At 40.1% G+C, this 20,742-nt stretch overlaps 1 protein-coding gene across 1 annotated transcript in view; it reads left to right on the forward strand.

Annotated features, from left to right (window-relative positions):
• The window catches only part of TUBG1 (tubulin gamma 1), a 69,112-nt gene extending 48,736 nt beyond the window's left edge, over window positions 1-20,376 (forward strand). Inside the window, exons 5-11 of the mRNA XM_039348193.1 lie at window positions 3,347-3,426; window positions 11,107-11,233; window positions 12,062-12,148; window positions 12,924-13,073; window positions 14,302-14,454; window positions 14,797-14,958; window positions 20,109-20,376. Of these exons, the coding sequence (XP_039204127.1) occupies window positions 3,347-3,426; window positions 11,107-11,233; window positions 12,062-12,148; window positions 12,924-13,073; window positions 14,302-14,454; window positions 14,797-14,958; window positions 20,109-20,306 (957 nt within the window). The 3' untranslated portion in view covers window positions 20,307-20,376. The remainder of the gene's footprint in view (window positions 1-3,346; window positions 3,427-11,106; window positions 11,234-12,061; window positions 12,149-12,923; window positions 13,074-14,301; window positions 14,455-14,796; window positions 14,959-20,108) is intronic.
• Window positions 20,377-20,742: the final 366 nt, after the last annotated feature.

The following is a 20,742-nucleotide window of genomic DNA, read 5'->3' on the forward strand; positions in this document are numbered from 1 at the left end:
CTCTCTCTCTCCCTCTCTCTCTCTCTCTCTCTCTCTGTGTGTAAAAGATTGCACTCACAGTGTTCTCCGAGGAGCTGAAAAGCTTTCTGGACGGAGCTCCTCCCTTTGCTGCGTCTCTGCAGGAAGCAAGAAGCAGGAAGGGCAGGAGAGAGCTAGCTAGCCCAGCTAGGCTGACTCAGGAATTCAGGGAGTTGAAGTCCATGAGTCGTAAAAGAGACGAGGTTGCTTACCCTGAGCTTGTTGGACAACAGCTTGAAGCTTGCCAGGTGAGCAGCAGATAGGAGAGAGAGAGAGAAAGAGAGAGAGAGGGGGAGGGAGGGAGAGAGAGAGGAAAGAGAGAGAGAGAAAGAGAGTGGGGGAAGAGGAGTGGCAGGCAGACCAAGGGCAGATAGAGAGGGAGGGAGAGAGAGAGACAGAGAGAGAGAGAGAGAGAGAGAGAGAGAGAGAGAGAGAGAGACCCTTTTGACATCTAAAATGAAGATAACACTGCATATATCCTTTTTTTACCTGTATGTGTATATGTGTGTGTGTGTGTGTGTATACATGCATACACACACACACAAACATATATACACACACACAAACACACAAACACACACACACAAACACACACACACCTATAATAAAGGTAAAAAAGGATATATGCAGTTTTATCTTCATTTTAGATATCAAAAGGATTTTGCGGCTCCCGGTGTTTTGTTTTTGGTGGGAAACGGATCCAAGTGGCTCTTTGAGTGTTTTGGGTTGCCTACCCCTGCTCTAGAAGAAGTGGGCTGGCTGGCTGGGGTTGTGGAAAAGACACCCCCCCCCCCAAAAAAAAAAGACTTGGTGCTTCTTTTGGAGGAGAGGGAAAGACCAGTTCTTATTTTCAGGGAAACTTGATAGAAGTTGTTCTGGTCAGTGCCTCAGCCTTCCTATGATCTTCCTGAGCCATCTGATGATGTATTCTATTATGGATCTGCTTCCCTGCTTGACTTTGCGAACCTCCAACTATGCTTATCAGGTCTTTGTGGGGTCACTGAACCAGGCTCTGAGCTCACATAGAAATGTATCTGGATTGGCCAGTTCAGGGGCTCCCTCATCATGGAGAGTTGTCACCCATTCCGCCGCCTCTCCTTCAAGGTTGACCACAGCGACATCCACCTGGGTCTCGTCATTGGTGTACTCTCCTCCATGCTGGTGTAGGTGCGTCCAGACTTGGTTGAGGAAGAACACTAGCTTTTGGGGGTTCCCATCAGACGTGGCCCTCAATGGAGGAGGTGGGGTTGGCTTTGGTGCTGGCCAAGGTCCCAGTAGCCATCTCCTGCCATAGGGGTACATCCACAGCTGAGCCCCATACATGGGAGCTTGTGGTGGCTGCCAGCCCATCGCTCTTGGTTGAGGAGCTGGCATTGGAGGCAGACTGGAAGCACCTGCTCCCGGGCTGGGACTAGGCTACGGGGACATCCCTGGATGCAGGCTAGTCATCCCTCAGGCTGCAGCAGCTGTGGCTTCCATCAAGGGCTGGGGTAAGGATGTTGGTGTGGGTACTGAAAGTTGAGCAGAGTCCAGTCATGGTGTAGGGTCTGGCTTCCAAACTGGCTCCTCCCCTCGAACTTTCAGACTGCTGAATTTCTGCCTCAGTTACTCCACCAACAGGCTACCACATGTTGGGAAATAGCACTCTTTCAATGTCGTCCATTCGGAAGCTCTCTGCTCCCACCACTCTAGTTCTTGGCGATACTCAAGCCATGGATAGTATAGAGGGAACTCGGCTTCAGCTGCCTTCTGCTCTCCCTCTTCCCACTTCCCCAATCCAGATCAGTTGAATGCTTCTGTCCCACCTTCCACTCCAGGGTCAGGGGCGGCTGCTTCCATTTTTCTTGTACCTTGGGCTGCGTTGAGGCTGGCAGAGTTTCAGAACTGCTCTCGGCTCCAGTTGGGGTCTCGCTGACTGACCCTGACCCGACTTTGGCCAGTTGTTCCATTTCAGGCATCTTCCCCTGAGTTTTCACTACCCCTCTGGTGGGTTGCTAGAAAGGGCATAGGGTCTCAGGACCCCCTTAGTTGAAATGAAGATTAAGAGAGAGCTGAAATAATGTTATAGTTCCACTGAAAAGCCCAATGAAGTAAATCCATCAGAGACATTGCAATCTCTAATATAAAACTTTATTAGCCATAGCATACCAGCATGGTAGAAGTAATTTCAGCTCTGGCAGTATGGCGGGAAAAAGGTAATTCAAAAAGTAAAATCTTTTCTCTCTTCTCTGACAGTTCAGGTCATATTGTCCAATTAATCCCCAAAAAGACAGTCTCTTTTGCCAAAAGATTTCTTCAGTGAGCTATAGTCTCACACTGATAGAAACCATCTGTGAATTCCAAACCTTTTCCCTTCATCCCCTTCCTCGTAACTGTAGGCAAGCTAGAAGCATCATGGCAGTTCTAATGAAAGGGATCTTCAGAGCTTGACAATTAAGTGCTTTTCTCTATAATAATAAAGGGTTCGCCACAGCTTTAAACAGAATTATAATTTACTTGTTTTTAAGTATCCAGACCATAAATTCTTCTTGATTCCCTCTCTCTTTTGTTAGAATTAATGAAATCGGCTTTGATCAGGGCAGTGATTGAAATCCCAAAATTATTAGATTCTGAACACGTAACTGCCCTGATGTGATAACTGGGGAGGAGAGCAAAGATGCGCCTAATATTGAAATCCACCATAATTTCAGAATCAGGCATGGATTTTAATATCAATATCAGGCATATCCTTTCTCCCCCCCCGCCCCCCAATCACATCAGAGTAGTGATGTGTTCAGAGTCCTAATAATTATGGGATAAATATCTTTTTTAATAGAGAAAAGCACTTAAGTTTTATAACATACGTATGGGAATTCATAGTTGTATTATTCTGCTTTTTGCCAGGGAAACTATACCTTTATGTCCCCTCCCCAAACCTTTCCAGTTTCCCCTTTAGGAATGCAAGCTAAAAAGGGACTGCATCCAATCGGAAGGCAGAGCAGGGACACATGATTACTTGTCCTGCTCTGCAGATTGGCTGGGGACAAGTATACCTGTGATGGGTATACCTGTGATGGGTCAGCTGGGGGAAGGGTGGCATGGTGAAGTGGACGCAGCTATGTGCCTGTGGTTAATTGTTCCAGTCCAGTGCTGAGGAGCTGGATATTATTTGGCTGCAGAACAGAAGAATAGCTAACTTTTAAGACATTAATTCTCAGAAAGAAAGTTGTGTAGATTGTGATTATATAGCTTTAGTATCCGTTCGTCTCTCCTCTGATGCATTTATGTGCACTGATATTTCTCCCATAAGAGGATGGTATGTATCTATTTTTTATGTTGTTTATTTCAGGGTTTTGTGCTGTGTCATTCCATTGCTGGTGGGACTGGTTCTGGCTTGGGCTCTTACCTTCTGGAAAGGTTAAATGACAGGTGAGTGATAGCCACAAATGCGTTTGTGCTCATGTCCATACTTCTTTTGGGTAGGAAAATTAGAAAGCAGTCAAGTTAGGTACTTTGGGGAAATCTGCTAACTGTCAGACATGGACGTTACATAGCTGACTCAGTAAGATCTGCCCCACCCAATCATCAGCTTGGACAAGCCTTGTGTTTTATACAGTTGTAATTTAAAAAGAAAAAAAGTCAGTTTTGATCCCTCAGGCAAGAAATGTTCTTCAGTTTTGGCTAAAGAAAATCACATTGTTTTATTAGATAACATAGTGTTTTAAGAATTATAACTCTACTGAACTTTCAGAAATTGTGAGGAAGGGTAAACAGACACTTGATGAAAATTAAATTAAGCTAATTAATAACATGCTAGTATCCTTTAAATGTAGCCAGTTTTCATTATAAGATGGTTTCAGAGGAGCAATATTTTTGTTCTTCCCAGAGATCCACAGAATGTTATGAATCTTACCCCTAATCTCTGCTTATAGTTATTATTTGTACTATTCACTTCCTTGCATCCTCTAAGAGTGCTGGATTGCTTGGAGGCAATCTTATGTTGGACTGAAGTTGAAAAAAAAATTCTTGTTGATTGTGAATAATAACTCCCTTTTAGTGGGAGACTGACAAATAGCAGGTAGGCATGCAGAGATGGGTAAATTATCTTTTTTAATCAGAAGAGGAAGAACATGCAGAAGTTATAATTCTCGATGGAGAAATTATCCCTTTAGTTTTCAGATATTCCTGAATGGATCATTTGTAATGTTTTCAATTGTTCTGTGATGTAATCTGCAGTTAGAATTACAGTTGATTTTCTACATTAGTGGGGATATTGTACTTGCTATGACCTTCTTCATTAAGTGGGCAAAATGTAGACACTGAAAGTTTTTAAAATCTTTTTAAATATGTTTTGGTATAATAAGTTCTTTTTTCTGTAATAAGAACAATTGTCAGTTATTATCAATATTAAACTCTCAAAACTGTTCCACATGACATTTTAGCAAAAATTGTAATTAACATACCTTTCATCCAAAAACTAACAATGAAGCAGAGTATAATAATAATAATAATAATAATAATAATAATAATAATAATAATAAGAAGAAGAAGAAGAAGAAGAAGAAGAAGAAGAAGAAGAAGAAGAAGAAGAAGAAGAAGAAGAAGGAAGAAGAAGAAGAAGAAGAAGAAGAAGAAGAAGAAAGAAGAAGAAGAAGAAGAAGAAGAAGAAGAAGAAGAAGAAGAAGAAGAAGAAGAAGAAGAAGAAGAAGAAGTAGTAGTAGTAGTAGTAATAGTAGTAGTAGTAATAGTAGTAGTAGTAGTCGTCGTCATCTTCCTGGGGCTGAGCCCATGTGTTCAAGTCACTCACACCACTTGCACAGCCTGTTGGGCCACAAGAAATCCACTGACCTTTGGCTAAGATCAGTATCACACCTAGGCCTGCTCAACAGCAGGAAATATATTTAAGGAGCAACCACAAACGTCAGAGCAGCCACAAGTTCAACACTCCAACCCGTTAGAGCACGAGAGTACAAGGTTGCTGGAATTCATGCCTGGCTTCATCACACTCGCCTTCGCTCTTCTTTGTCACCTTCTGACGCTGAGGACCAAATTGCTTGGACTGCAGCCCCTGGTGCTGGGGAAGACCTTGGGCTGAAGCTTCTGCTTGAAGGCCAACACTGATCTGTATGCCGGGATGTTTTGGTCGTTGTGATACCTCTGCCCGCTGGGCTTCTACACGGGCAGTTTCCTCTTACCAGCTTCCTGCTTACTCGCATCGCAGGCATCGCTCCTCTCTCTCTTGGCTAATGTCTGGTTTTTTTGTTTGGTTGTTCATCTTTTCTTTTTTTGTTACTCTGTCTTGTTTTTCTTTCCCTACTCCATGCATTCTTTTTTGTGGCGCTTGCTCTACCCTTATGGGGGGATTATGGGAAGGGTGGTCAGGTTCGAGGTCAGGTTCTGGTCATGGTCAAGGTGTGTGACATGACTATGGGGACAGCTGCTATGGACTGGGATGTACAATCTGACACACCCTCCAAGCATGAACTCTCCTGTTGCTTTGCCTCCCCCTCCCATATCTCGGCAAGGACGATTTCTTCTTACCCATGGTTGGGTGAGTCCAGATGCTGGCCAGGAATACTCAAAAGACCCTGTCACATGTATCTCACCCCGGAAAGTTAGTACCAGGACTTCAGCCAGATGCTTCCCATACCGCTGAGGTTGACCTAAAAGGGGTACTTTGCACGATAAAGCCCAAAGTAAGATGTCTGACATGCTGCCTCTGGGAGGAACCAGACATCAAGAGGGGGTTCTGCCATTTTCGGTTGATCATATCTTGGCACAACAGCCACCTCCTTCTGATTCTGGGGGTCCTAAGTCTGTGCCTGAACTGTCTGGGGAATTACAGACATCATTCCCTGTCATTCCCAGTAAAATAGAAGGCCGAGGTGGTCCCCAATTTCCCAGTCCCTCTTTGGGAACTTGGGGTTCCAACACCCATATATAGAATATGCAAGCATGGGTTAAGCTTTTGAATGTAACAGATTGGTGGATCTCCACACTTATACCCCCCCACTGGTACACATGGATTGGTCATGGAAGCTACACCCTTAGGAGCCTTTATGTTCAGCATGAACAATGCAACAAGAGGCTGGACACTTCCTGTGTTTGGGGCAGGAAAGCTGCAGATTGCTAAATTAGGGGCATGTATGGCATGTATACAGCACTCTGCAGCAGCTTGCCTTAATCATTTTAATTCTTCTTCCACATAAGTTAGGGATCTTTGCACCTTGCTCGGTCACATGGAAGAGCAGTACTAGCATGCGAGATGGTTGGCATGGATGTCATCAGACCTTTGGCCTCGACTACAAGAAGTACCCCTCTGTTCCTTTTAGTCTGTTTGCAGCAATGGGACTCATGTCTTATATGTCTGGTGTTAGAGCTTATATGATTGAAGGGTTGGAAGGCAAAACAAGTATTTATCTTGCTATCCACCTGGACTGGTGGTTCCTTTATGGTCGGTTTGCCTATAAGTCTTTGCCAGCTTACTGGTCTGGTACATGTACCATAGGGATTATCTTTCCCTCTGCTCGTATTATCCAACATAATGATGCCATTCATCTCATGGAGGAAGGAATTAGGAATTACCCTAAAGATCTGAAGATTTCTACTGATACTGTATGGGAAGTCTTCAATGGTATATTCTCATTTCTTACCAGTTGGCTCCCAGGATGGGGATGGTTTAGGGAATTATTCCTTGGTCTTCTCTTTGTAGTATTCCTTGTTCTTGTTTCCTGATGTGTCCTTCACTGCTTGTCCCTAATCACCTCTGGTTATCCTAAACAATTTGGGCAATGTACTACAGAAGCTTATCCTCTATCTCTTCAGTTGGGTGGTCATGCTCCTGCACACTGCTCGAAGCATGAAAGAGGGGATTTTGATGACCAGGACTTAGGGGAAAGTATCAATTGTGAATACATACAGATGGCCCCTCTCTCTCTGGTCACTTGCATCCTGGATGCAGGGTCATGAAAGGACAGCAAGGAAAACACCCAATGTCCTAACCCACCTGAGAATGCACAATATCTTTCGGGAAACACCCCAAAGGGAACATGTTTAGCTACTTCTGCTTTCTCCCTTCTTATCTACAGTGTGCCAGGCTTACTGCGTGAAATCTTTATCTTATGTGTGCAGCTTTGCTGGATGGGTTGCTTATGTAATCAGAAAGAATAAATACAAGGATTTCTTGTCATTCGGGACTTTTCTCATTTAGAGGAGTCCGTCTTTGTTCAGCTGAATAAAAACATAAAAGCTTAAAGGTAACTTCTTGTTTCCTGTATTTTTTTTATCAAGCAAAACCTCAGAACCTGCGTATCAGTAGTAGTAGTTGGAAAGGACTTTGGAAGTCATCTATTTCAACCCCCTGCTCAAGCAGGAAACCCTATACCATTTCAGACAAATGGCTGTCCAGTCTCCTTAAAAACTTCCAGTGTTGGAGCATTCACTCCTTCTGGAGGTAGGTTGTTCCATTGGTTAATTGTTCTGTCAGGAAGTTTCTCTTTAGTTCTAGGTTGACTCTCTCTTTGGTAAGTTTCCATTCGTTGCTTCTTCTCCTGCCCTCAGGTGCTTTGGAGAATAGCTTGACTCCCTCTTCTTTGTGGCAGCCCCTAAGTTATGGGAACACTGCTATCATGTCCCCCCTCATTCTTCTCTTCATTAGACTAGACATACCCAATTCCGGCAACCGTTCCTTATATTTTTTAGCCTCCAGTCCCCCAATCATCTTTGTTGCTTTTCTCTATACTCTTTCTAGTCTCAACATCTTTTTTATATCGTGGTGACCAAAACCGGACGTAATATTCCAAGCGTGGCCTTACCAAGGCATTGTAAAGTGGTATTAACACTTTACATGATTTTGGTTCTATCCCTACAGTGCAAAAAATTGATTTATTTACACCGACACTGGAAAATCAAAAGCTGGTAGAAATGATTGATCAGCAAGCAATGCATATATCTTTAAATTGATAATAAAGAATCACATACTGTAGAATTCTTATCATTCTACTGTTGTTGCTTCTTTGTTTCTTTCTGTGGTAGAATTGATTAGCTGCAGATAACCCTGATGTATACAGGGAGAAAAGAACAGTTTCTTTTTTCTTTTCAAAGTACAAATAGTATGATTTGTAACTTTTTCTCTTTTATGCTTCACACTGGCCTGCTCAGCTCATTGCAAAAAAAAAAAAAAAAAATACTTGGGTTTTGTGTCTGAGGACAAAGAAACAACTGTATTGTCTTCTTATTGGGCTTGTGACTGTACCATCAACTTGAAGTCAGAATCCCACATTCTGGCTAAAAAGCAACATTTATATCAACTTTAAAGGAATTTCTGAGTGACATTATGAAGAAAGGTTTTGTTCTGAATCTCCAGCATCTGCATTCACATAATTCATCCCTAAAGGAGATGGTTATGTTAGAATTGTGCATGGCTATAGACTTTAAACCATTAATGGTAGTAGTGACCATTAGGGTCACTACCCATTGTCTCTTACTTCAGATTGTCTAGATCACACTTAAGTGGCATGTATTCTCACAAAGTTGGACTTGAGAGGCATTTATCATTTGATCAAAATGAAAGAAGGACATGAATAATTAACTGCATTTGATGTAAGATATGGCAAGTTTGAGTAAACAGAACATCAGCATGGTAAATTACAGGATAGTCTTTTCCAGATTTATGAATATTTTGGACAAATGTACTTTGATGATATACTGATCTTTTCAAGACCCTTTTTAATTAAATATTTTAAAGATATTCTGTAAACACAAACCTTTTACTAAATTAGGAGAAAAAATATATTTGATTTGCCTCAACTGGACTATTTAGGTTACTAGATCTCCGCAGAAGGAATTCAAATGGTCTGGCAAAAGTGCAACCTATACTTTCATGTAAAAAAAAATAAAAATGTAAAAGGTGCATAGCATTTTCCAAGCATTGCTAATTTTTCATAGAAGATTTATCCTTAATTTTGCAACTAGATAAGACAGCTATTTGGATTTTAAAGAAATGATATAAGTTTACTTGAGCAAGCAATATTTCATAAACTGAACATCCTTTTTACAGCTGCTATTCAAGCATCCAAATTCCTCTTACCAGTTTGTGGTATAAACAGATGCATCAAACATGCATTTCGCACCATTGTCTTCTAAGCAGATAAAGGGAGAAGGAGGAGGGGATGAACCTCCTGCCATTTGTAATTTATTCCAGGTTCCTTTTACCAGCTGAATGAAACTGACATTTTTTGTCAGAGTTGCTTGCAATGAAAACAGCAGTGCTTTTTTTCTAAAAAAAAAAAAAAAAAGTGCTGGAACTCACACACGTCATATAACCCGCCATGCCTACCCTACAAGGTTACATTCAAAAAAGGTGCCAGAACTCTGTTCTGGGAGTTCTATGAGAAAAAAAAGTCCTGGAAAACAGTATTCTAGCAATGGAAGCACTGAAGGTATAGTCCATTCAGAACAGGCACAGATTAATTTAGAAATTCTGCAGAAAAATCTTTCACGCCTTGACAAATCAGGTGGGCACACATTTTTCCTGTTTCAATTTTATGTCATCTATATTTTCAGTTTACCAATAAATTGCCAAATATCCTATCATGTAAACCTGTATACAGACTTCCCCACTCTTTTATTCTTTCCACAATACTGCAACTGAATAACTTTGCCTCTCTCCAGAAGTTAGACTCTTCTGAAAGATTAAGGGCAGGGAGTTAGATGATAGATTAAGTAAATTGGATTAGCGTGCAACACAATAGGATACCACTTGTCCTGGCAGAGGAGGCATGCTGAGGGTCCTGTCAGCCCAGGAGGAGGCCTTCTTTACTCCTGCCCTCTGGAACATCTTGGCCCCTGCTGTGAGGTTGGCCCCAACCCATCTATCCTTTTGTAAGGGCCTAAAAACATCGCTGTGCCAGTTGGCTTGAAGTCCCAGTGAGGGAACAGAACAGTGGAGGTGGTTGATTAATAACAAGTTTTTCAGAAGAAGGCTGCTGCTGTTGAGGATTGGACTGCTGTTGTATGCTACTGAATACTTAGGATGGGCTTTTATGGGAGACTATGAGGCTATTGACAGACACTCTGGTTGTTGAAGCTTCTGTTAGTATTTTGTAGTATTTCTGCTGCTTGATGACTTGCCACTGCCTGGTTCTTTCTTAATTACTGATGTTTTTGTGGGATGCTGAGTCTTTTTTTGGGGGGGGGGGGCAACAGTAGATTTGGCATGCTACTGTAGATTCCCTCCTCTGTGGGGAGTTACCTTGCTTGCCACCTGGGCAGGAGGGAAAAACTAGTATGTCTTTATCTTTCATTTAGTTTTAAGTGCTGTAAATGAATGGTTGTCTCTTCTGGGTAAGAGCTAGGGGAGGAACTTATGGTTGTTGCAGGTAGGGAGCCATCTTGCAGTGGGTAACAGTGGCTGGGGCTGGAGCCTTCGGCCTTTATGTGTTGCTGCTACTGAATGCCAGGTCAGTCTGCAATAAGGCCTCCCTTATTTATAATTTAATCAACAATGAGAGGGCCATCCTGGCATGCATTAGCAAGATCTGACTGGGCTCAGAAGGGGAGTTGCTCTTTTGGAATTGAGCCCAGGTGGGTTTTAAATGTAGTAACAGCCAAGACTCTGGAGTTGCAGTGTGGCAGGTGTCATCCTGGAGTCCTTTATGGTCTTCAGTGGTGCTGCACCAGAGATTTCTGGATGCGAGTCTCTGTTCATTAAGTTGGGCTTTAGTAAGGCTAAGTTTGTCAGTTAAATTACTGCAGTTGCACATCTCAGTATTGATTGTTCTTTTCTGGTTAAATGGAAATGGAACATTGGTAGTTTCTTGATAGTTGGTCCTCTTTTATTAATTAAAAACTTGGAGTTGGCTTCTAGAGACAATGCTAGCGGTCCTGCCAAAGAACACATTTCTTATAGTACTTGTACACCAACATCTGATTTTCTGCATCTGTTTGCATCTTCCAAAGTGGTTACCAGGCAACAAGGGCACCCCCCCTATTTTTATATATGATACCATGATATAGTAAGTGTCTGAGTACAGCAAAGAAATATGTTACATTTATTCTTTTTTATTGTATTATTACTGAATAAGTAACCTTTTTTAAAAAAAAAAACAGGTATCCCAAGAAGCTGGTGCAGACATATTCTGTCTTCCCTAACCAGGATGAGATGAGTGATGTAGTTGTGCAACCATATAACTCTCTCTTGACACTCAAACGGCTGACACAGAATGCTGATTGTGTGGTAAGAAATATTGATAGGAAAATGCCAGTACTTGTCTCTGATGAACAAAGGAAATTCTCTTCATCTAGTCATAGCACTTAGAGCATATCGTAATATATCTAAACATAGATACATTATAGTGGAATGATTTTGTTGCTAAGTAAATATTGTTTACATAGGCTTCTTTACTTCTATGGCTTATGTGCTTAATTGGCATGCTATAAGATCTCGTGGTTAGTTCCTGTTCTATTTTCTATTGATTCTGTTTGGTAAAATAAATTTTTCTGTGAATCAAGTTTGACTCCTGGTGGAATGTCTAGGTCCATATAGTTTTCTTGGCAAAAACACATGGATTTGAAATCACATTCTTGTATTTAATTAGATTATTATTTAAGCATACAGGAGATAATGTAGCTACAAAAGAAATTGCATAAGTTGATGCTTTTTATGAAATTCAGTTTTTCCTTGATCAATGATAGTATGAAATTTTTCTTCAGCTGAAAATTCAATTGCAAAAAATGCTGATAAATTCTTAATTTAGGAATTAATTTGATAGCTGTATTTAGATTTTCCCTTTTATGTTATTTTTGTCTGTAGAAGTGTCATTCTGGATAGAGAAACTGAACATAAATATTTAAATCTTTGTTCCTTTTTAAAATAATATTTATTTATATCCATTTTCTCTTTCTTCCTTTTATCTGTGATTTAATTTTTTTTAACATGTTATTTTTTGTTTTTGTTTTTGTTTTATTTGTTCAGTAAACTTCATAATTCTATTTAGCAGGAAAAGTGTGCCCTATCTTGTCTTTTTGGTCCAATAATGCTTAAACCAATTTTCTTTTTTAACAGGTGGTTCTAGATAATACAGCTCTGAATCGTATTGCTACTGACAGGTTGCACATCCAAAATCCCACCTTTTCCCAAATCAACCAGCTGGTAAGCACATAAGGAGGCTTCCTCAGGCTTCTGAAAAAGAAAGATTAGGATCTGAGTGATGCACGAGACTATTTTCATAAAAGGTAGAGCTCAACAGAGATATGAAGATGACGGCAAGAAATTCAGAAATGAACATTATTTAATTCTATAGGCATTAATGCCCTGGTTTCCTATATTTTAAAACCAGAGCATTTATACCACTCTGAAAAAGACTGTACATACATTTAAAACAAAGAAAGGGAACGTTGAGATGTAGAATAAGTGACTTATTCATTTTCTATGCCCTTGTCTTAAAATTATGGAAAGCTCACTTTTTGTCAACAGTAAGTTATTCTAGAATGCTGGCTCTTGGTTTTCCCAATTTCTTTTTATCTTTCAGTTTTGAGGATAATTTTTAGGCCATTTATGGATAACGCTATTCATGACAGTTTTCAGGTTGTTTTAGTATTGCTGTCCATACAACAAGCTTCTGTATCAAAGAAATACTGTATGTGATCAGATAATTAACTAGTTCTCCTATGTAGAATCCCAGCTAAGCCATAATAATTTGTAAGAAGAACTAGCAAATACAAATACAGTGCTTATATCTATTTCCCATTTTGAAAATTGTCATCATTTGAAATATGAGAAGTAAATGTACAACTCCTGAACATACTCTGAATAACTGTGGAGATTTATGGCCAAATTTTTCAGAATGTTAGAAATTACAGTTGTCTCCTCGATTTCTTGGGAGGATGTCCTGAAACTTGTCTTTTTTTTTTTTTTTTTTTTTTAGGTCTCTACTATAATGTCTGCCAGTACTACTACATTGCGCTACCCTGGTTATATGAACAATGATTTGATTGGGCTGATTGCCTCCCTTATTCCCACGCCTAGGTTGCACTTCCTTATCACAGGATATACACCTCTCACCACTGACCAGGCTGTAAGAGATTTGACTTTAAATCAAGATCTGGGAATCTTCATGCTCCCTTACAGATTTTCACATTGTATTTTCTGTAATATAGTCAGCTGATATGATATTGCATAGAAATGATCTCTGGACAATTGCCATGTTAAAAGGGTGGTCAGAGACTAGATTCATATGTCATAGTAACCATGCTTTGCTTAACAGCAGTTATTGAATGAAACACAATAGTTGCCATGAATTACGATAGGGATTATAAACCCATAGGTACATACATCCCAACGGCACCATATTTATATTCTTGCAACCTAAACAAATCTGTTAAGATTTTGATGGGCTTAAGAAACAGAATGAGTGCCTTAAATACTGTAGAAGATTGAAGTAGCTATAGCTTCCTGAATGTTCTTCAAATCAAACTTTACCTAGGGTGATGTCCCAGTGTGATAATGTTTTTCCATTGCAGGTTTCAGGGTGGGCACAAAGAAAAATAACCATGATTTGAAAAATACAGGGATTGGTTTTACACAGCAAGTTAAGATTTTCAAAAAAGGCATTTTATAGTACTTTGGTATTGTTTGAATCAGCCATACTGCCCTACTTGCAGTTGTGATGAAATTATTGAAGATAAAGTACTAGCAATAAAAACATGAGCTTTCCTGAGAAATTCATGCAACCATGTTCTCAGAATGCTAAACAGCTTCATTTTTCATTCTTTTCAACAAGCAACGGGACAAGATGCTGAGGGGCAGATCACAAAGGCTGATGATTCAGAGGGTATCAGTTGCATGGTGTTTTTGTGGGGGGGGAGGGGGCAAAGATTTTTGCTGTGCATTTTCTCTTTTCACCACCTTCCTTTTGGAGAAAGGATGCTCTTACATTATTTGTCTGCTTCTCTAAGTGAGTATATACTTGTCAAAATAGCTAATTTATATTTCTCTTTTTTTCTGTTGCTTACTATTTAAGGAAACTGAAATGATTCAGAGAAGGAATCCTAATTTTCAAGATTTAGGAAAAGTCATCTTATATAAGTGGTTTTGATTCTGTCATGCAGCCTAATTTTTGGATTGGAACCAATGTTTTTTCACAGCTTTAATGCATGAAACCAGGCTATGGCCCTCAGCAGAAATTTTCTTTAAACGAAGAATCCTCCCCAAGCTCTGTGTAATTTTTTGTTCTTTTGTGCGCAAAACAATCTCCAGTTCTTTCATCAAATAAATGCTATACTTCTGTCTTATTTTGCCCATAGGTGGCCAGTGTGAGGAAGACCACTGTTCTTGACGTCATGCGTCGGTTATTACAACCTAAAAATGTGATGGTATCCATGGGGCGTGATAGGCAGACAAACCATTGCTACATTGCCATCCTTAACATCATCCAGGGGGAAGTGGATCCAACCCAGGTCAGTAGCTTGAGAAACGTTGGACAATTTTTTTAGTTGTATTGTTAGGGCTTATCTCTTTTAATAATGGCAATGATCAAATAGTTATACTTTTTATATTAAGTCTGTTTAATGTACAAATGTTAATTTGAGGCAGGGATAGCTGTTACCTTCTGTGTTGATGAATTACAAATCCCTGTGCATTATTCTTGGTCACACTCTCAAATTAATAGTACATTGAGTGAACATCTTTTCTGGCTGACTTTTTTCAAGAAGCTTTTCTACTATTGTTATTCCTCACTACAGTTGAATAATTGTATTTATATACATACTCATACTAACAAAACATTTGCCCCTTATTAGGTCCATAAAAGTTTACAGCGGATTCGAGAGAGGAAACTGGCCAACTTCATTCCTTGGGGTCCTGCCAGTATTCAAGTGGCACTTTCAAGGAAATCTCCATACTTACCATCAGCCCACAGAGTCAGTGGTCTCATGATGGCTAATCATACCAACATTTCCTCAGTAAGTTTGAATGGAACCATTAATGTTGTAATTATTTAGGATCCTAGTGTTCTTGTATCTGAGAGAATTGCACAGAGATGTGAAGCAGTTCAGATTTTATATACCAAAGATGCTTTGGAATCACAAGAGTGAAAATGTAGGATACTCTTGTAAAACAACCATGCTTTTTTCCAAGATCTGTATTCTTGGACAGATATAGTAATTGTAAAACACTGCAGACAGATGGATTCAGAGAAGGAATCCTAATTCCTTCTCTGAATCCATACCCATCCAGTTCCTTCTCTGAATTCATACCCATGCTCCCATACAAATCAGAACAGTTCTTGGAGACTGACTTGAAAGTTCTGCACAGCTCTTATTTATTTTCATCAATCTACCATTCCAGACACTTCCCATTTATATGCCACAGCGGGAGACTGACTTGTTTATAGTAGCCCAATAGAGGACAGGATTGAAACAGAACAATTCAACAACTGACAACAGCCATACCAATTGCCTCTACTGTTTTCACATTTCACTATTTTCCAAGAGGCTACATAATATTATGTGCCCCTTTTAAAATTAAATTCAGAATTTAGTAGATGATTTCTGACTTTCTCTCACTAATGGTTTTGAGCTAATATGTCTATCCATTTTCTTGGCACAAAGTTCATGATTCAAAAGTAGTTTATATTTATTCCTTGGGGAGGAAAAAATATAAGTTCAAGAAATATGACTACTTGAAAGAATATTTTATGTTTGTGATGAATGACTATGGGGAAAATATAGCACACTGTCATTTTTGTATGAATTGAAAAGGGCTATTTGGTAATGTAGGATAGAGAAAGTGTTTCTAATGACTGAATGTTACTCAGTCTTTTCCTTCTTTGGACTCCCTCCCTGCAAATAATCCTATTTGATCTACAAGTATTGTTGTTTAAAACCAAGAGAATAAAGGGATTTGAGCCTGGATGGGTTTGCTGATCTAATATGTTCTGCAGAAATATGACTGAGCAAATAGGGCTAATCAGATTTCAGAATACAGCAATGGCTTTTGGTTGGAAAATGCTTTGTCCTTTGCAATCAAATCTCCTTTCCCAAATGCTCTGTTCAGTGTCCATCCAGACTGAATATGTGTGCTGTCCTGCTCATTCACACACATACACTTAACGGTGGTTTAGTAGGTTTATTAATATTCCCCAGAAATTCCCTTCACCAAAACCGCAGAACTGTCCCAATTAAGACCAGCCAAAAGCAGACCAATGCTAATCCACAGAGTAATGAGTTCACAAGGCACTTGATAATTTCCCAAACAAGGCAAGTCCTCCAGGCTAAATTAAATCCACAGCAAAAGAGGATTCACAAAGCAAGAAAAGGATTCACAAGGCACGATCCAAAGTCAAGGCATGATGTCAAAACAAGGCAGGAATCACAATGACCAGGAAACACACAGTTAGGAAATGAACACGTTCCCAACATCATCTCCATCTGTCTGCTGTGCTAAATAGCCAGCTTCTGGTGCAGCCCATCAAGAAGGGTAAGGTTGCCTTCTTGTATGTAATTGGGTTGACCTTCGCTGCTATTGCCTTTTCTCTGCCCTACATGTTCTTGGATCAGGTGCAAAAGGCAGTTCGTCATCATCATCACTAACTAGTTGCAGTTGTATGTTTTCCCATCTGAAGCCTCAGGCTGTCCTGTTGCAGCTGTGCTTCAGCCAAATCACTCTCAGCCTGCTGTTCAGAGCCATTGACCAACTTCCATCCTGATATGCCTGGGACTGGTTCATCCTCTTCCAAACTGACATTTGGAGAGGTATCTGCAGACGCATTGAGGGAGTTATCACAATATGTGAATCTGATACCAGGATTATGTTTCTCATAGTATTTAACTTTCCCTGCTTGGGAAATGCTGTATCTCAGCTGTTTGTTTGAAATAGTTACAGTGTATTGTTTTGGGAACATGCTGAGACTGGTGCAGTTTAGGAAGCTTACTGTAATAATAACTGGTGCAGTTTAGGAAGCTTACTGTAACAATAGTTATACCTCACATATATTCTGTGGGGCATGCATCTATAGGGCATTTTCCCAATTGAAACGATGGTTAAATTTAACTATGATCTATATCAGGCATGTCAAACTGCCAGTCCGTGGGCCAGATGCATCACAACAAAACCACGCCCACCCCATTGACAGCAATCGGGGAAAAGTCGTGATACAACGTCACCTGATATCGCGAGTTTGACATGCCTGATCTATACGTTGTGAAATTAAAGAGTTTTCATCATGTCTTCTGACTGCTAGTGGGTGTTTGTGGATGCGTTCTGCCAGCCTGCTGCCTGTTTGTCCTACATACTGGTTGTTGAAGTCCTTATATTGTATGTTGTAGATGACTCCTGTTTTTTCTTCTGGGGTTGTTGGGTCTTTTGATCTGCTTAGGATGTTTTGAAGGGCTTCAGTTGGCTTGTATGCCATGCTGATTTCATGTGGTTGTAGTAGTCTATTAGTGGTTTCTGAGATATTCTTGATGTATGGCACTGTAATTCCTTTTAGGGTTTGTGTTGGTTGTGGGTTTAATGGTCAGGGAATTTTTGATAAAAGTTGCGTGAATATCCATTTTGTTGGAATATGTTGTACAGATGCTCTATTTCCTTTTTCTGCTGTTCCGGGTTGCTGCAGTGTGTTTGGGTTCATCTAAATAAAGTCCTTACGCAGCTTCTCTTGTGAGAGGTTGGGTTGTTGCTTTGGTAGTGGAGCACCTGGGTGGTTAGTATGGGTGGTTTTTCAGTAGACTAGTTTGCCATTGTGGTCTCTGCTGATCACGATGTCCAGAAAGTGTAACAAGTTGTTGTTTTCTTCTTCTCCATCAGCAATCAACACCCAGATCACCATATAGTGAGGGGAAAAATATTTGATTCCCTGCTGATTTTGTACATTTGCCCACTGAGAAAGAAATGGTAAATGTTTAATTGTAATGGTAGGTTTATTTTAATATTGAGAGACAGAATAACAACAACAAAATAATCCAGAAAAACACATTTCAAAAACATTATAAATTGGTTTGCATTTTAATGAGTGAAATAAGTATTTGACCCCTTTGCAAAACATGACTTAGTACTTGGTGGCAAAACCCTTGTTGGTAATCACAAAGGTCAGAAATTTCTTATAGTTGGCCACCAGGTTTGCACACATCTCAGGCGGGATTTTCTCCCACTCCTCTTTGCAGATCCTCTCCAAGTCATTAAAGTTTCAAGGCTGACGTTTGGCACCTCGAACCTTCAGCTCCCTCCACAGATGTTCTATGGGGTTAAGGTCTGGAGACTGTCTAGGCCATTCCAGGATCTTAATGTGCTTCTTCTTGAGCCACTCCTTTATTGCCTTGGCCGTGTGTTTTGGTTCATTGCCATGCTGGAATACCCATCCACGACCCATTTTCAATGCCCTGGCTGAGGGAAGGAGATTCTCACCCAAGATTTGATGGTACATGGCCCTGTCCATCATCCCTTTGATGCGGTGAAGTTGTGCTGTCTCCTTAGCAGAAACACCCCCCCCCCAAGCATAATGTTTCCACCTCCACTTTGATGGTGGGGATGATGTCATAGGCTGCATTCCTCTTCCTCGAAACATGGTGAGTTGAGTTGATGCCAAAGAGCTTGATTTTGATCTCATCTGACCACAACACTTTCACCCAGTTCTCTGAATCATTCAGATGTTCATTGGCAAATTTCAGATGGCCTATACATGTGCTTTCTTGAGCAGGGGGACCTTGCGGGTGCTGCAGGATTTCAGTCATTCTCGGTGTAATGTATTATCAATCATTTTCTTGGTGACTATGGTCCCAGCTGCTTGAGATCATTGACAAGATCCTCCCATATACTTCTGGGCTGATTCCTCACTGTTCTCATGATCATTGAAACTCCACGAGGTGAGATCTTGCATGGAGCCCCAGAGTGAGGGAGATTGACAGTTATTTTGTGTTTCTTCCATTGCAAATAATCGCACCAACTGTTGTTACCTTCTCACCAAGCTGCTTGGCGATAGTCTTGTAGCCCATTCCAGCCTGGTGTAGATCTACGTTCTTGTCCCTGACATCCTTGGACAGCTCTTTGGTCTTGGCCATGGTGGAGAGTTAGGAATCTGATTGATTGATTGATTGCTTCTGTGGACAGTCTTTTATACAGGTAACAAGTTGAGATGAGGAGTAATCCCTTTAAGAGAGTGCTCCTAATCTCAGCTCATTCTCTGTATAAAAGACACCTGGGGGCCAGAAATCTTGCAGATTGATAGGGGATCAAATACTTATTTCATTCATTAAAATGGAAATCAATTTATAACTTTTTTGAAATGCATTTTTCTGGATTTTTTTGTTATTATTCTGTCTCTCACTGTTAAAATAAACCTACCATTACAATTATAGACTGATCATTTCTTTGTTAGTGGGCAAACGTACAAAATTGGAAGGGAATCAAATATTCTTCCCCTCACTGTAGATTAACTCCAAGATTAACATCAGACCAATAATCAAGTAAACAATACAATAGTCAAGAAACTGCCAAAGAAGCCACCTCCACCAACACTGACAGGCAAGCCACTAGAATATAAACTGACAGCAAACCACACTCCTTACTAGCACTGATGATGCTACCTAATTTGTGCAATGAAATGTCTACAAGAAAACAGCAAGCTCAGAGAGCACCAAGTAGCTGAGTTTTTCTTTCAGTGTGTTATTTTTAAATGTTTTTAAGAGTACTAATTAGTGTTTAACTGCTTAATATATTAGCCCTGCAAACCTCTTCTAGCATTTACAACAAAATACCACAGAATAAAAATAAACCCTAATTTCTCAAAATAAAACTCAAATTGATCTCCCACAGTATGACTGTATGCCTGGCTCTGGGCCCCTTAACCTGTTGAGTGTAGTAATTTCTGCTGGATGGCACCATTTTACTAACTGCATCTTCTTTTTCCCTTTTAAGCAAAATGGTATCAACCGTAGTAAGAAATCCTCTTGCTCTTACTGTATAATATGTAGGGTTGAAAAGAGCAATCCAGTACTTTATTTTACTGTTCTAATGAAGGATGCTTGGCATTGTTAGAGGCCTATATGATTACTCTACTCCTTCTCTGTAAAATCCTTCCGTATGCTTTTTTTGATCAGTTGTTCTTTTCATCTAGCTCTTTGAGCGTACCTGCCATCAATATGATAAACTGCGCAAACGTGAAGCCTTCCTGGAACAGTTCCGAAAGGAAGATATATTCAAAGAGAACTTTGATGAACTTGACGATTCCCGAAAGATTGTCCAGGAGCTGATTGATGAATATCATGCTGCTACTCGGCCTAGCTATATCTCTTGGGGCACTCATGAGCAATAAATTAATTTGTAGTGTGCTTTTTCCTGTCTGGAGTATTTTCTTTTAACAATAAATTCTTTTAAATCCATCAGTTTCTTTTTCTGTACTTATATCTGGAAGTAGTTGCAGATCTCTCTCCAAGAGAAGAGATTATTTCTATGCTGTTTGGTTTATAACTATTCATTTAGTGACCATTCAAAGTTATAACAGCACTGAAAAAGTGATTTATGACCGTCTTTCACTCCTCATGGTCATGTGATCAAAACTTGGATACTAGGCAACTGGCATGTATTTATGACAGTTGCAGTGTCCTGGGTCATTTGATCACCTTTTGTGACTTTCTGACAAAGTCAATGGGAAGCCAAATTCATTTAACAACCATGTTATTAATGTAACAACTGCAATGATTCACTTGACTGGCAAAAAAGGTCATAAAATGGGGCAAAGCTCACTTAAC

The sequence above is a fragment of the Crotalus tigris genome, unplaced genomic scaffold (assembly GCF_016545835.1).
Source record: "Crotalus tigris isolate CLP2741 ecotype Arizona unplaced genomic scaffold, ASM1654583v1 scf7180000018124.1459596, whole genome shotgun sequence".
NCBI classification, from domain to species: domain Eukaryota; kingdom Metazoa; phylum Chordata; class Lepidosauria; order Squamata; family Viperidae; genus Crotalus; species Crotalus tigris.